This window comes from Electrona antarctica, assembly GCF_951216825.1.
Source record: "Electrona antarctica genome assembly, contig: scaffold_57, whole genome shotgun sequence".
In the NCBI taxonomy this organism is placed as follows: Eukaryota; Metazoa; Chordata; class Actinopteri; order Myctophiformes; family Myctophidae; genus Electrona; species Electrona antarctica.
In genome coordinates, this window is record NW_027637144.1 from 568030 (window position 1) to 585464 (window position 17435).

The 17435-nt window shown below is 46.8% G+C and overlaps 1 protein-coding gene across 1 annotated transcript in view; it reads left to right on the top strand.

The window, feature by feature from the left end:
• Positions 1 to 17435, top strand: part of apoba (apolipoprotein Ba) — a gene marked incomplete at its 5' end in the record, with an annotated part of 89779 nt that overhangs the window by 18663 nt on the left and 53681 nt on the right. The window contains 7 exons of the mRNA XM_079531960.1: positions 204 to 427; positions 1644 to 1845; positions 3181 to 3354; positions 4621 to 4818; positions 13121 to 13288; positions 15490 to 15695; positions 16090 to 16272. Coding sequence (XP_079388086.1) covers positions 204 to 427; positions 1644 to 1845; positions 3181 to 3354; positions 4621 to 4818; positions 13121 to 13288; positions 15490 to 15695; positions 16090 to 16272 — 1355 coding nt within the window. The remainder of the gene's footprint in view (positions 1 to 203; positions 428 to 1643; positions 1846 to 3180; positions 3355 to 4620; positions 4819 to 13120; positions 13289 to 15489; positions 15696 to 16089; positions 16273 to 17435) is intronic.

The following is a 17435-nucleotide window of genomic DNA, read 5'->3' on the forward strand; positions in this document are numbered from 1 at the left end:
CGGTCATGCAGGTGTACAGGGACCCCCGGCGGTCATGGAGGTGTACAGGGACCCCCGGTGGTCATGGAGGTGTACAGGGACCCCCAGGCCTCATGGAGGTGTACAGGGACCCCCAGGGGTCATGGAGGTGTACAGGGACCCCCAGGCCTCATGGAGGTGTACAGGGACCCCCAGGGTTCTAACAGATAGCTGTGTGGTTTCAGATTGCACCAGGGCTCATGGAGGTGTACAGGGACCCCCAGGGGTCCATAGACAAGCGCATCGCAGCCTACCTGGTCCTGATGAAGAGCCCCAGCCGGGCCACGGTCCAGGACATGGTCCGCTCTCTGACGGACATGGAGCACCTGTACCCCGAACGCTACCTGGTCAGCTTCGTCATCTCTCACCTCAACAACATCCTGGCTTCCACGGACCCCCAGCTAGAGGAGTGAGTACCCTAGCCCCTAACCCTTAGCTCCTATCTCCTAGCCCTTATCTCCTAGCTCCTAACTCCTAGCCCCTAACCCCTAACCCCTAGCCCTTAGCCCCTAACCCCTAGCCCCTAACCACTAACCCCTAGCCCTTAGCTCCTAACCCCTAGCCCCTAACTCCTATCCCCTAGCCCTTAGCTCTTAACCCCTAACCCCTAGCCCCTAGCCCTTAGCTCCTAACCCCTAGCCCCTAACCCCTAACCCCTAGCCCTTAGCTCCTAACCCCTAACCCCTAGCCCCTAGCCCTTAGCTCCTAACCCCTAGCCCCTAACCCCTAACCCCTAGCCCCTAGCCCTTAGCTCCTAACCCCTAACCCCTAACCCCTAGCCCTTAGCTCCTAACTCATAGCCCCTAACCCCTAGCCCCTAACCCCTAGCCCTTAGCTCCTAACCCCTAACCCCTAGCCCCTAACCCCTAGCACCTAACTCCTAGCCCCTAGCCCCTAGCCCTTAGCTCCTAACCCCTAACCCCTAGCCCCTAACCCCTAGCACCTAACTCCTAGCCCCTAGCCCTTAGCTCCTAACCCCTAACCCCTAACCCCTAGCCCCTAACCCCTAGCCCCTAACTCCTAGCCCCTAGCCCTTAGCTCCTAACTAGAGGGCAGCACGGGTCCACCCGGACCCGAATACCCGAGATCCGAACCGAGAACCGAGCCGGTTCGGGTGCAAAATATTGACATGCCGTCGGGGGAAGGGTCGGTTCCATTTCAAAGCTGCGGGCCTCGTTCTGGGCATCTGAAATGCAGAATACCCGAAATGCCCGTGCAGGACCCGAGCTTTATTATATATTAAACCTTTCAACTTTAAAAATAGGTTTTGAAAATAGACATATTATGGTTATGCGTGCGTTCAACTGCGTAATGATTATGTTCTAAAATACACGCCTCGAGGATTTGGAAATGGAACGTATCCACTGGTGGTGGGTGTGTCACAGGGCCCCTAACCCCTAGCCCCTAGCCCTTAGCTCCTAACCCCTAGCCCCTAGCCCCTAACCCCTGTCTATGTGTGTGTCTGTGTCTATGTGTGTGTCTGTGTCTATGTGTGTGTGTGTGTGTGCGTGCGTGCGTGCGTGCGTGCGTGCGTGCGTGCGTGCGTGCGTGCGTGCGTGCGTGCGTGCGTGCGTGCGTGCGTGCGTGCGTGCGTGCGTGCGTGCGTGCGTGCGTGGCTCATCTAGAATGAGGAGCTACATAGAAACAGATCTACCAGACCAGTTCCGTGACGTGGACGTGTTGGGTCTGTCTCTAAACCTCCGCCTGGACTCGGGGCTCGGCGCGGCGCGCGCCAACGCCATCTTTGATCACGCTAACTTCATGCCCAAGGAGCTGATGCTGGAGACCACCCTCAAAGTGTTCGACTACACTGAAGACCTCTTCGAGGTGACCACTCCCCTTTATCCTGACCACTCCCCTTTAGACTGGTGACCACTCCCCTTTATCATCACCACTCCCCTTTAGCCTGGTGACCACTCCCCTTTAGCCTGGTGACCACTCCCCTTTAGCCTGACCACTCCCCTTTATCCTGGTGACCACTCCCCTTTATCCTGACCACTCCCATTTATCCTGACCACTCCCCTTTATTCTGACCACTCCCCTTTATCCTGACCACTCCCCTTTAGCCTGGTGACCACTCCCCTTTATCCTGACCACTCCCATTTAACCTGGTGTCCACCCTCCTTTATCCTGACCACTCCCCTTTATCCTGACCACTCCCCTTTAGCCTGCTTAACCCCTTCACATCATGGTGGGTTAGTTAGGTGATGAGGTGACTTCCTGTGTTGAGTTTTTTTAATAAGATCCAACAACAACAGTAAGTAATGCAGATGTTTAAAAATAATTTAACTCATACATGTTACACTCTCAAGAGTTAAAGATGTATAAGGGTCCATTTGGTTACCAACTGTCCATCATTTAGCTGCATGGGGACCACCTGGAACCCCCTCGAGGACCCCTGGTGGTCCCCGGACCACCTGGAACCCCCTCGAGGACCCCTGGTGGTCCTCGGACCACCTGGAGGACCCCTGGTGGTCCCCGGACCACCTGGAACCCCCTCGAGGACCCCTGGTGGTCCTCGGACCACCTGGAGGACCCCTGGTGGTCCCCGGACCACCTGGAACCCCCTCAAGGACCCCAGGTGGTCCTCGGACCACCTGGAGGACCCCTGGTGACCTGGAGGACCCCTGGTGGTCCTCGGACCACCTGGAACCCCCTCGAGGACCCCTGGTGGTCCTCGGACCACCTGGAGGACCCCTGGTGGTCCCCGGACCACCTGGAACCCCCTCAAGGACCCCTGGTGGTCCCCGGACCACCTGGAGGACCCCTGGTGGTCCCCGGACCACCTGGAACCCCCTCGAGGACCCCTGGTGGTCCCCGGACCACCTGGAACCCCCTCGAGGACCCCTGGTGGTCCCTGGACCACCTGGAGGACCCCTGGTGGTCCTCGGACCACCTGGAGGACCCCTGGTGGTCCCCGGACCACCTGGAACCCCCTCGAGGACCCCTGGTGGTCCTCGGACCACCTGGAGGACCCCTGGTGGTCCCCGGACCACCTGGAACCCCCTCGAGGACCCCTGGTGGTCCTCGGACCACCTGGAGGACCCCTGGTGGTCCCCGGGACCCCTGGTGGTCCTCGGACCACCTGGAGGACCCCTGGTGGTCCCCGGACCACCTGGAACCCCCTCAAGGACCCCTGGTTGATCCTTTCTACCTCCTCAGGTGGGCGTGGAGGCCGAGGGGTTAAACCCGACCATCGACGCTCTTTTCGGGGAGCAGGGCTTCTTCCCGGACGCGGCGTCCCGGGCCATGTACTGGGCCAATCAGAACGCTCCTGACTCACTGAAGAAGGTCCTGGAACGAATCACAGCCCAGAGTGAGAGACGCAAGAGACAGGTGAGAACGAATCACAGCCCAGAGTCCCCAGTGCCCCCCCAGTGCCTCCCCAGTGCCCCCCCAGTGTCCCCCCCCAGTGTCCCCCCAGTGCCTCCCCAGTGTCCCCCCAGTGTCCCCCCAGTGTCCCCCCAGTGCCCCCCCAGTGTCCCCCCAGTGCCCCCCCAGTGCCTCCCCAGTGTCCCCCCAGTGTCCCCCCAGTGTCCCCCCAGTGCCCCCCCAGTGTCCCCCCAGTGCCCCCCCAGTGCCTCCCCAGTGTCCCCCCAGTGCCTCCCCAGTGTCCCCCCAGTGTCTCCCCAGTGCCTCCCCAGTGTCCTCAAACATTGAGACGACAGCAGGGCTACAAGCAGTCAAGGAAGTTTTCAGTAAATACCCAGACACAAATCGACCAGAGGAGGAATTACTCCAATTGTTAGACTTAAATCTAACCAGGAATGATTTTTCCTTCAATAACAAGTTCTATCTACAAACCAAAGGGACGGCCATGGGAAAGAGGTTTGCACCATCTTATGCAAACATTTACATAAGCATATGGGAACAGACAGCCCTAGAAAAATGCAGACTAAAACCAACACATTACTATAGATTTCTGGATGATATCTTTGGGATATGGGAACATAGCAAAGAAGAATTCCAGGCATTTATTGATGTGTAAAATAGCCATCATAGATCCATAACTCTAAAAGTGTCTGGACTTCAACACAATCCCAACTGGACAGTAGGACAAAGACGTTTTAATGAAAAACAGTGGATCAAGAACCTCAACACGGATTTTCCTGGAGGTTTAAACATGCCAAAATATTAGACAAGTTGTTTTGATCTTGTACCAAAACTCCACAGCCATATACAGGCTAAACACAGCCAACAATCAATGGAAATCAGACTTTGAATAGGGGACAAATTAGCACATTCCACACCAAGCCAACCTGGGACACGAAGCAAGAGGGGTCACTGACACCAAATGGGCCATTAGACTCCGGGCCCAGGAAACAAAAGTACAATAACATATGTAAGTAGGCCTACATTGCACTGAAGTCCCCAGGTCCCCCAAGTGCCTCCCCAGTGTCCCCCCAGTGCCTCCCCAGTGCCCCCCCAGTGCCTCCCCAGTGCCCCCCAGTGCCTCCCCAGTGCCTCCCCAGTGAAGAAAAAAAAGTTTTTTGCGTGTGTGTGTGTGTGTGCGTGCGTGCGTTGCGTGCGTTGCGTGTGTGCGTGCGTGCGTGCGTTGCGTGCGTTGCGTGTGTGCGTGCGTGCGTGCGTGTGTGCGTGCAGGTCCCTGATGAGCTGGTGGAGCAGCTGGTGGAGGGTCTCAACAAGGCGGTTCAGGAGGTGCGTTCGTCCAGCCCAGAGGCCGTGGCTTACCTGAGGCTGCTGGGGCACGAGATGGGATACCTGAGTCTGGGAGACGTGAAGACCATGGCTGACACCCTGCTCCAATACTACCAGGCCTTCATAGTGGGAAACAGCAAGGTGAGAAATACTACCAGGCCTTCATAGTGGGAAACAGCAAGGTGAGAAATACTACCAGGCCTTCATAGTGGGAAACAGCAAGGTGAGAAATACTACCAGGCCTTCATAGTGGGAAACAGCAAGGTGAGAAATACTACCAAGCCTTCATAGTGGGAAACAGCAAGGTGAGAAATAGAGATGTCCCGATACTACCCTTATTTGGTCATATCGGTTCATATCGTTATCGGCGAATATGCCAGTCTAACCAGCGATCCGACACAGGGGTAAGGAAGGGGTTGACACTATGGCAGGTAAATAAAATGTTGGGGCATCATGTGGAGTTTGCTTTGGAGTTGCCCAAACCGCAAGTGCACATTTGAGTGAAGAGTCTGTTATTGTGTTTATAACAGACACACGATATATATAGCTAGATAGCTATAAACACAACACAAGATAGCCTATATAGCTAGATAGCTATAAACACAACATGAGATATATAGCTAGATAGCTATAAACTAGAGCTGGGACTCGATTAAAAAAATTAATCTAATTAATCAGAGGCTTTGTAGTTAATTAATCTCGATTAATCGCATTTTAATCGCATATCAATATTCAACCCGAGAACAGTGAGAAACCTTTTTTTTCAAATGTTTTTTGGTATCCCAGTGAATAGTGACTACGGGATTCCACTCATTTTCAACATTTTACTGTCCTTAATATACCTTAGAGTTGTTGTGTGGATATAATAAGAAAGTCCCCCCCATTCTGTGTTGCCTAGAACTGGAGGTCTGAAAAAAATCAGTAACATTATGAAGTACATCTCAGTGACATCACAAAAATGTACTTCATAATGTTACTGTTTTTTTCAGACCTCCAGTTCTATAGGCAACACATAATGGGGTGACTTTATTATTTCCAGTGCACACAACTCCATAGAAAAATGTTGAAAATGAGTGGTATTCCCCTTTAAGCAATACAACTTTTTTTATCCCAACAGATAAACAAGAGCAGCAAGTGCCTATATAGTGTCTTCAGTGTGTATATGAATACTCAAATGTGCTTTACATTGCGGGGCATTAGAACAAATAAAAACAACTTTATTATGGGGGAAACATTTCACATGAGGTTGGGGCTGACCCACTTGCTACTTCAGTATGTTTCGCATCGAGGACAGCTTGACAGCTTTGTGCTGTGGTGAAATCACCGCACGTCGGTGGTCTGTGAGACATGTTAAACTGAAGCAGCTAGCAAGCCTAGCATAGAAGCTAACGTTGGTCATAAATGGATCTTTTCCCTCTGACATTGCACACAGCCATGCTGCTATTCACGCGTCCATCCGATAGCTTTTACATCTAAATGTCCCATCCATGGAGCAAAAGCGATATAAGCGGCTTCTTCATTCGATTCATTTGGGTTTGGACTTTGGGCTTTCTGACGGAGCTGTAGCATAGAGCTGTAGCATAGAGCTGTAGCCTGTAGTGTAGAACAACTGCTGCTCGTGCCGCAGCCTATTCAGTACTACTAGAAACGCACCCAGTGAGAAACGTTCCGCGGTGGAAAAAAAAGGTGCGATTAAATGCGTTAATTTTTTTAACGCGTTAATTTTTCTGTAGTTAATTAATCTCAATTAACGCGTTAAAGTCCCGGCCCTACTATAAACACAACATGAGATATATAGCTAGATAGCTATTGAAGAATCTGTTCTACAAAGGAGAGAGTGCTTTTCCTCTCCCCATAGAGCATAAACAGACGTTAAATACTTAGACTAGAAAATACTCAGGCAAAAATACGGAGCATGAAGTCAACAGCAGAGACAGGCAGATGAAGGTTCCGGAGTTCCATTTATTTTCAGAGAGTACAAGACATCATTCACAGCCATGGGCCTGGCCCACCCGCCTCACGGCGTGTGAGCCACTGAACTAACTGTTACAAACATTTGCAGTAGACCTTATACACAAAGGAAATGCAAAGGTGGTCCCAACCCCCCTGTACCAAATGGTCAAACATGTCTAAATAAGGTGTTGGTCACCAGGAAGCAAGCACAGAACAGTAGGTGTCCTGCAGGCCTGGCCGTTTACTATCAGCAAGCCAGATCTTTAGGGTCCCTCCTGCAGCTGCCCATACATCCTGTCTAAACACGTCATGTCACTCTCTCAGGCCCTGAGAGACAAAGATCCACTTTAGTTTAAAACATGGTTCTTTATCTATATTAATGTGAATTGTGATTTCCAGATACATCAGACCTCCCTTTGAGGCAACCATGCCTCATAAAAACGAATATGGAAACACAATTATTGACCCTCGTCCTCCCTTTGGCACTGACTGGAACATCAAGATGACACAAAGAAATCAAACAATTACAGTAGAATTAAAAATGGCTTACAAACTTCTAGGCATTTAAATCACATAACTCGTTACCAGTGTTCTCATTCCATTACAGTATTATCATCGGTGTGCTTATAGAACTCCCTTCTGTGTTCTCTCTTACACACTAACTTCTCTGTACTGTAATTAACTTCACTTTAAACCTTTACATAACTCAAAACATGATCATTGACATAAATGATAACCCGTAAACATATATCTGACATTTAACAGACGTTGCCGCTTTCAGGAAATTTAGGACGTGCAATAACATATACGTTTATAATGCTTTAAATAAAACTCTGCTCTACTAGGGTAGTACATAATAAATGACGCTGGGCCCTTGTTAACCAGCTAAACAGTAATAAGAAAAGATAAAAATACATTAACAGGCCAGAGTTTAAGCAATATTTAACTAATATTCTCTACACGTCTCGAGGAAATTACCTCATTGTTGCATAAGTAGGCTACTCATGACTCAACTTATCTAATTATACGACAAAAACATACAATCAACACGAGGCCTATTACTATGTTGAACTAGACAAACGTAGACATACATTTGGAATCAAATGGAACGATATCCATCTGATATAATAGAATCTTCTGTAACGTTTCTTCTCCTTTTGTCTCACCTTCGTCATCAGTCAGCGCACACGGGCCAAACGAGGTTTGTGATGCAGTACACTTATGCACCGCATGGCGTATGCCGCTCTGTTGTCGATAGTTGCCCTTTGTCCCGTCCGGAAACTTTCATTCTGAATTCTGATCTGAATTCACTTTATCACCTCCTCCCTCTCAGTCATGATAATACAACATGACTAAAAAAACGAGAAAGTGAATCAGTGTCATCACAGGAGCATGTAGGCCTCTGCGAGGCAGAAACCTGCGATTCGCCGCGTTGCGAGCTTGTAGATCAGCTCTGTCGAGCCGCTGAATGGAACGAAGCCACGACGCCTCGCCGCCGGCGCCTGTCGAGTCGAGACGCGCCGTGAAGAGCCAATCGCCCTCCACCGTAGCCGCTGTGTAGAGTAGACTGTAGGCCGCCTCCCTTCGATCGCCGCTCGACGCCCTCGGGCCGGGGCACGCTGTGCTCCGTAGCACCCCTCTCCCTGCCGTCCAGCCGCCGAGCATCGCCTCTGGTCACGATCGCCGAGAGCATCACGCCGTTGCCCATCGCCGCTCCTCGGCGCAGGCCGCCTCCGTCGTGGTGGTGATGAAACCGCGCCGGGCAGGCCGTCCCTGTTGCGGCGGTGACCGCCGTGTTGAACCCCGTCAGTTCGACTGCAGCTCCGTCGTCGTTCTCCTCCGTTCAAAAAATTGCCGACCGAAATATCTATTAGACTGAATTGTCAATTGTCCACTGGTTCTCTCGCCTGACGCAAAAAATGCATCATCGCGACCGGGTAATCGCACCACTTTGAAGAATCTGTTCTACAAAGGAGAGAGTGCTTTTCCTCTCCCCATAGAGCATAAACAGACGTTAAATACTTAGACTAGAAAATACTCAGGCAAAAATACGGAGCATGAAGTCAACAGCAGAGACAGGCAGATGAAGGTTCCGGAGTTCCATTTATTTTCAGAGAGTACAAGACATCATTCACAGCCATGGGCCTGGCCCACCCGCCTCACGGCGTGTGAGCCACTGAACTAACTGTTACAAACATTTGCAGTAGACCTTATACACAAAGGAAATGCAAAGGTGGTCCCAACCCCCCTGTACCAAATGGTCAAACATGTCTAAATAAGGTGTTGGTCACCAGGAAGCAAGCACAGAACAGTAGGTGTCCTGCAGGCCTGGCCGTTTACTATCAGCAAGCCAGATCTTTAGGGTCCCTCCTGCAGCTGCCCATACATCCTGTCTAAACACGTCATGTCACTCTCTCAGGCCCTGAGAGACAAAGATCCACTTTAGTTTAAAACATGGTTCTTTATCTATATTAATGTGAATTGTGATTTCCAGATACATCACTATAAACACAACACGAGATATATAGCTAGATAGCTATAAACACAACACGAGATATATAGCTAGATGGCTATAAACACAACACCAGATATATAGCTAGATAGCTATAAACACAACGCCAGATATATAGCTAGATAGCTATAAACACAACACCAGATATATAGCTAGATAGCTATAAACACAACACCAGATATATAGCTAGATAGCTATAAACACAATACCAGATATATAGCTAGATATCTATAAACACAACATGAGATATATAGCTAGATAGCTATAAACACAACATGAGATATATAGCTAGATATCTATATAAACAAACACAACACCAGATATAGCTAGATAGCTTTAAACACAACACGAGATCACAACACTGGTATCGGTATTCAGTATCGGTATCGGCTAACACAAAAATGGTGGTACCGGGATCGGATCGGAAACAAAAAAAGTGTATCGGGACATCCCTAGTGAGAAATACTACCACACCTTTACAGTGGAACCACAAGGTAGAAATACTACCACACCTTTATAGTGGAACCACAAGGTAGAAATACTACCACACCTTTATAGTGGAACCACAAGGTAGAAATACTACCACACCTTTATACCTGGAAACCACAAGGTAGAAATACTACCACACCTTTATAGTGGAACCACAAGGTAGAAATACTACCACACCTTTATACCTGGAAACCACAAGGTAGAAATACTACCACACCTTTATAGTGGAACCACAAGGTAGAAATACTACCACACCTTTATAGTGGAACCACAAGGTAGAAATACTACCACACCTTTATACCTGGAAACCACAAGGTAGAAATACTACCACACCTTTATAGTGGAACCACAAGGTAGAAATACTACCACACCTTTATACCTGGAAACCACAAGGTAGAAATACTACCACACCTTTATAGTGGAACCACAAGGTAGAAATACTACCACACCTTTATAGTGGAACCACAAGGTAGAAATACTACCACACCTTTATACCTGGAAACCACAAGGTAGAAATACTACCACACCTTTATACCTGGAAACCACAAGGTAGAAATACTACCACACCTTTATACCTGGAAACCACAAGGTAGAAATACTACCACACCTTTATAGTGGAACCACAAGGTAGAAATACTACCACACCTTTATACCTGGAAACCACAAGGTAGAAATACTACCACACCTTTATACCTGGAAACCACAAGGTAGAAATACTACCACACCTTTATAGTGGAACCACAAGGTAGAAATACTACCACACCTTTATAGTGGAACCACAAGGTAGAAATACTACCACACCTTTATAGTGGAACCACAAGGTAGAAATACTACCACACCTTTATACCTGGAAACCACAAGGTAGAAATACTACCACACCTTTATACCTGGAAACCACAAGGTAGAAATACTACCACACCTTTATACCTGGAAACCACAAGGTAGAAATACTACCACACCTTTATACCTGGAAACCACAAGGTAGAAATACTACCACACCTTTATCGTGGAACCACAAGGTAGAAATACTACCACACCTTTATAGTGGAACCACAAGGTAGAAATACTACCACACCTTTATACCTGGAAACCACAAGGTAGAAATACTACCACACCTTTATACCTGGAAACCACAAGGTAGAAATACTACCACACCTTTATAGTGGAACCACAAGGTAGAAATACTACCACACCTTTATACCTGGAAACCACAAGGTAGAAATACTACCACACCTTTATACCTGGAAACCACAAGGTAGAAATACTACCACACCTTTATAGTGGAACCACAAGGTAGAAATACTACCACACCTTTATACCTGGAAACCACAAGGTAGAAATACTACCACACCTTTATACCTGGAAACCACAAGGTAGAAATACTACCACACCTTTATACCTGGAAACCACAAGGTAGAAATACTACCACACCTTTATAGTGGAACCACAAGGTAGAAATACTACCACACCTTTATACCTGGAAACCACAAGGTAGAAATACTACCACACCTTTATACCTGGAAACCACAAGGTAGAAATACTACCACACCTTTATACCTGGAAACCACAAGGTAGAAATACTACCAGACCTTTATACCTGGAAACCACAAGGTAGAAATACTACCACACCTTTATACCTGGAAACCACAAGGTAGAAATACTACCACACCTTTATAGTGGAACCACAAGGTAGAAATACTACCACACCTTTATAGTGGAACCACAAGGTAGAAATACTACCACACCTTTATACCTGGAAACCACAAGGTAGAAATACTACCACACCTTTATAGTGGAACCACAAGGTAGAAATACTACCACACCTTTATAGTGGAACCACAAGGTAGAAATACTACCACACCTTTATACCTGGAAACCACAAGGTAGAAATACTACCACACCTTTATACCTGGAAACCACAAGGTAGAAATACTACCACACCTTTATAGTGGAACCACAAGGTAGAAATACTACCACACCTTTATACCTGGAAACCACAAGGTAGAAACACTACCACACCTTTATAGTGGAACCACAAGGTAGAAATACTACCACACCTTTATAGTGGAACCACAAGGTAGAAATACTACCACACCTTTATAGTGGAACCACAAGGTAGAAATACTACCACACCTTTATAGTGGAACCACAAGGTAGAAATACTACCACACCTTTATAGTGGAACCACAAGGTAGAAATACTACCACACCTTTATACCTGGAAACCACAAGGTAGAAATACTACCACACCTTTATAGTGGAACCACAAGGTATAAATACTACCACACCTTTATACCTGGAAACCACAAGGTAGAAATACTACCACACCTTTATACCTGGAAACCACAAGGTAGAAATACTACCACACCTTTATACCTGGAAACCACAAGGTAGAAATACTACCACACCTTTATAGTGGAACCACAAGGTAGAAATACTACCACACCTTTATAGTGGAACCACAAGGTAGAAATACTACCACACCTTTATACCTGGAAACCACAAGGTAGAAATACTACCACACCTTTATAGTGGAACCACAAGGTAGAAATACTACCACACCTTTATAGTGGAACCACAAGGTAGAAATACTACCACACCTTTATACCTGGAAACCACAAGGTAGAAATACTACCACACCTTTATACCTGGAAACCACAAGGTAGAAATACTACCACACCTTTATACCTGGAAACCACAAGGTAGAAACACTACCACACCTTTATAGTGGAACCACAAGGTAGAAATACTACCACACCTTTATAGTGGAACCACAAGGTAGAAATACTACCACACCTTTATAGTGGAACCACAAGGTAGAAATACTACCACACCTTTATAGTGGAACCACAAGGTAGAAATACTACCACACCTTTATAGTGGAACCACAAGGTAGAAATACTACCACACCTTTATACCTGGAAACCACAAGGTAGAAATACTACCACACCTTTATAGTGGAACCACAAGGTATAAATACTACCACACCTTTATACCTGGAAACCACAAGGTAGAAATACTACCACACCTTTATAGTGGAACCACAAGGTAGAAATACTACCACACCTTTATAGTGGAACCACAAGGTAGAAATACTACCACACCTTTATAGTGGAACCACAAGGTAGAAATACTACCACACCTTTATACCTGGAAACCACAAGGTAGAAATACTACCACACCTTTATACCTGGAAACCACAAGGTGAGAACTACTACCATGTTTAAATCACAAGGTAAGACGTGCAATACCTGGAGTGAGTGAAGTATAGTGTCTCCCTACAATTTACAATTTAGGCATTTAGCAGATGCTCTCAATCGTCAAAGTTGCCCATCCCTGATATGATACAGAAGGTATGCTCATGACATAATCATCATATAATCTCTTTCTACTATCTGCATGTCATTCTCCAGATGTTTGTTTGTATATAAAATGTGTTAAGGTTGTTGGCGGTGATGCTTGTATAATGTAGTCTCATCTCTTCCTCCAGATGTTCCAGCAGCTGACCTCCAGCACAGACAACCAGCTGTTCCTTCACTACATCTTCATGGAGAACTCCTTCACGCTGCCCACCGCCTCCGGGCTGCCTCTCACCTTCTCCCTGGCCGGAGTGTTTGCTGCCGGAGCCAAGGGAGGCCTGAGCTTCAGTCCTGGCCTGGTGAGTTATCACTGGAGGTCTCAGCTTCAGTCCTGGCCTGGTGAGTTATCACTGGAGGTCTCAGCTTCAGTCCTGGCCTGGTGAGTTATCACATCTGGAGGTCTGAGCTTCAGTCCTGGCATGGTGAGTTATCACTGTCTGGAGGTCTGAGCTTCAGTCCTGGCATGGTGAGTTATCACTGTCTGGAGGTCTGAGCTTCAGTCCTGGCATGGTGAGTTATCACTGTCTGGAGGTCTGAGCTTCAGTCCTGGCATGGTGAGTTATCACTGTCTGGAGGTCTGAGCTTCAGTCCTGGCATGGTGAGTTATCACTGTCTGGAGGTCTCAGCTTCAGTCCTGGCTTCTATCACTGTCTGCAGGTCTAGCCGTTTTCTCACTGCAATCTGACGTTAATATAATAACGAGTGGTAGACGTTGTGAAACATTAACATTTATAACAACGTCCAGAGAGCAGCGCTGGGTCTTAGGTTCTCTGTCCTTGTTACAGAAGCCCAGTTGGGACAAAACACGTCTGGACGTTTTTGGTCATTATGAAGGACGCGTGTAGAAAAAAATAATGTATTTTTTTCAAAAGCGAGTCATTTAGTTCTACTGGATCTCTTCTCCACTAGTCCCTCCCTGACATTTAGTTCTACGGGATCTCTTCTCCACTAGTCCCTCCCTGACATTTAGTTCTACTGGATCTCTTCTCCACTAGTCCCTCCCTGACATTTAGTTCTACTGGATCTCTTCTCCACTAGTCCCTCCCTGACATTTAGTTCTACTGGATCTCTTCTCCACTAGTCCCTCCCTGACATTTAGTTCTACTGGATCTCTTCTCTACTAGTCCCTCCCTGACATTTAGTTCTACTGGATCTCTTCTCCACTAGTCCCTCCCTGACATTTAGTTCTACTGGATCTCTTCTCCACTAGTCCCTCCCTGACATTTAGTTCTACTGGATCTCTTCTCCACTAGTCCCTCCCTGACATTTAGTTCTACTGGATCTCTTCTCCACTAGTCCCTCCCTGACATTTAGTTCTACGGGATCTCTTCTCCACTAGTCCCTCCCTGACATTTAGTTCTAATGGATCTCTTCTCCACTAGTCCCTCCCTGACATTTAGTTCTACTGGATCTCTTCTCCACTAGTCCCTCCCTGACATTTAGTTCTACTGGATCTCTTCTCCACTAGTCCCTCCCTGACATTTAGTTCTACTGGATCTCTTCTCCACTAGTCCCTCCCTGACATTTAGTTCTACTGGATCTCTTCTCCACTAGTCCCTCCCTGACATTTAGTTCTACTGAATCTCTTCTCCACTAGTCCCTCCCTGACATTTAGTTCTACTGGATCTCTTCTCCACTAGTCCCTCCCTGACATTTAGTTCTACTGGATCTCTTCTCCACTAGTCCCTCCCTGACATTTAGTTCTACTGGATCTCTTCTCCACTAGTCCCTCCCTGACATTTAGTTCTACTGGATCTCTTCTCCACTAGTCCTTCCCTGACATTTAGTTCTACTGGATCTCTTCTCCACTAGTCCCTCCCTGACATTTAGTTCTAATGGATCTATTCTCCACTAGTCCCTCCCTGACATTTAGTTCTACTGGATCTCTTCTCCACTAGTCCCTCCCTGACATTTAGTTCTACTGGATCTCTTCTCCACTAGTCCCTCCCTGACATTTAGTTCTACTGGATCTCTTCTCCACTAGTCCCTCCCTGACATTTAGTTCTACTGGATCTCTTCTCCACTAGTCCCTCCCTGACATTTAGTTCTACTGGATCTCTTCTCCACTAGTCCCTCCCTGACATTTAGTTCTACTGGATCTCTTCTCCACTAGTCCCTCCCTGACATTTAGTTCTACTGGATCTCTTCTCCACTAGTCCCTCCCTGACATTTTAGTTTAGTTTGTATTTGTTGAAAACAAAAAGTGGCAACATATTTAGTCATAGTTTTATTCAGCATTGCTTAGTTTTGACGTAGTTTTCGTCAGTGAAAAAAGGTAACCGAAGAACATTTTTCTTCATATAATAGTTTTATTCGACAGGATGAACACTGCTCTCGTATTGTTCGTTCAGCACCAGCTGTCCTTCATGCCCTCAGCCGGTGTAGACCTGGTCACAGAGATGTCTTATTGTTTCAGCACCAGCTGTCCTTCATGCTCATTATTGTCTTATTGTTTCAGCACCAGCTGTCCTTCATGCTCATTATTGTCTTATTGTTTCAGCACCAGCTGTCCTTCATGCCCTCGGCCGGTGTAGACCTGGTCACAGAGATGGGGGTGAAGGTTCCACAGTTCCTGGAGGCCGGCGTCCAGATGCACACCACGCTGTACCACGAGAGCTCCGTCAACGCCAAGGTCACGGTCAACAGGAACCACGTCCGGCTGTCCATCCCGGCTCCCACGGCCAGAACACAGCTGCTCAGCATCAGGTGTGTGTTCGTCTGGAGCAACGGAAGCTCTGATGATGAGTCAAATATAAATGCTTCCGTCGTACAGTCTGGAGCAACGGAAGCTCTGATGATGAGTCAAATATAAATGCTTCCGTCGTACAGTCTGGAGCAACGGAAGCTCTGATGATGAGTCAAATATAAATGCTTCAGTCGTACAGTCTGGAGCGACGGAAGCTCTGATCATGAGTAAAATATAAATGCTTCCGTCGTACAGTCTGGAGCAACGGAAGCTCTGATCATGAGTCAAATATAAATGCTTCCGTCGTACAGTCTGGAGCAACGGAAGATCTGATCAATCATCAGTCAAATATAAAGCGGAAGTAGCGGAAGGTCCTGTCTGTGTGTAATAAACATATATATTGTGTTTCCATAGCAACGAGGTCCTGTCAGTGTCGTCCAGTAAGACGGAAGTGATCCCATCCCTGGAGGAGGACAGAACCGACTACACTGAGTGTCAGCCGCTGTTCGTTGGTCTGAAGTACTGTGGAGTTGTACAATACTCCAACGCTAGCTCTACAGAGCAGGCCCCATACTACCCTCTGACTGGAAGTACTAGGTAATTATACTACTGAAGTACTAGGTAATTATACTACCCTCTGACTGGAAGTACTAGGTAATTATACTACCCTCTGACTGGGAGTACTAGGTAATTATACTACTGAAGTACTAGGTAATTATACTACTGAAGTACTAGGTAATTATACTACCCTCTGACTGGAAGTACTAGGTAATTATACTACTGAAGTACTAGGTCATTATACTACCCTCTGACTGGAAGTACTAGGTAATTATACTACTGAAGTACTAGGTAATAATACTACCCTCTGACTGGAAGTACTAGGTAATTATACTACTGAAGTACTAGGTAATTATACTACCCTCTGACTGGAAGTACTAGGTAATTATACTACTGAAGTACTAGGTAATTATACTACCCTCTGACTGGGAGTACTAGGTAATTATACTACTGAAGTACTAGGTAATTATACTACCCTCTGACTGGAAGTACTAGGTAATTATACTACTGAAGTACTGTGGAGTTGTACAATACTCCAACGCTAGCTCTACGGAGCAGGCCCCCTACTACCCTCTGACTGGAAGTACTAGGTAATTATACTACTGAAGTACTAGGTAATTATACTACCCTCTGACTGGAAGTACTAGGTAATTATACTACCCTCTGACTGGAAGTACTAGGTAATTATACTACCCTCTGACTGGAAGTACTAGGTAATTATACTACTGAAGTACTAGGTAATTATACTACCCTCTGACTGGAAGTACTAGGTAATTATACTACTGAAGTACTAGGTAATTATACTACTGAAGTACTAGGTAATTATACTACCCTCTGACTGGAAGTACTAGGTAATTATACTACTGACGTACTAGGTAATTATACTACCCTCTGACCGGAAGTACTAGGTAATTATACTACCCTCTGACTGGAAGTACTAGGTAATTATACTACCCTCTGACTGGAAGTACTAGGTAATTATACTACCCTCTGACTGGAAGTACTAGGTAATTATACTACTGAAGTACTAGGTAATTATACTACCCTCTGACTGGAAGTACTAGGTAATTATACTACTGAAGTACTAGGTAATTATACTACTGAAGTACTAGGTAATTATACTACCCTCTGACTGGAAGTACTAGGTAATTATACTACTGACGTACTAGGTAATTATACTACCCTCTGACCGGAAGTACTAG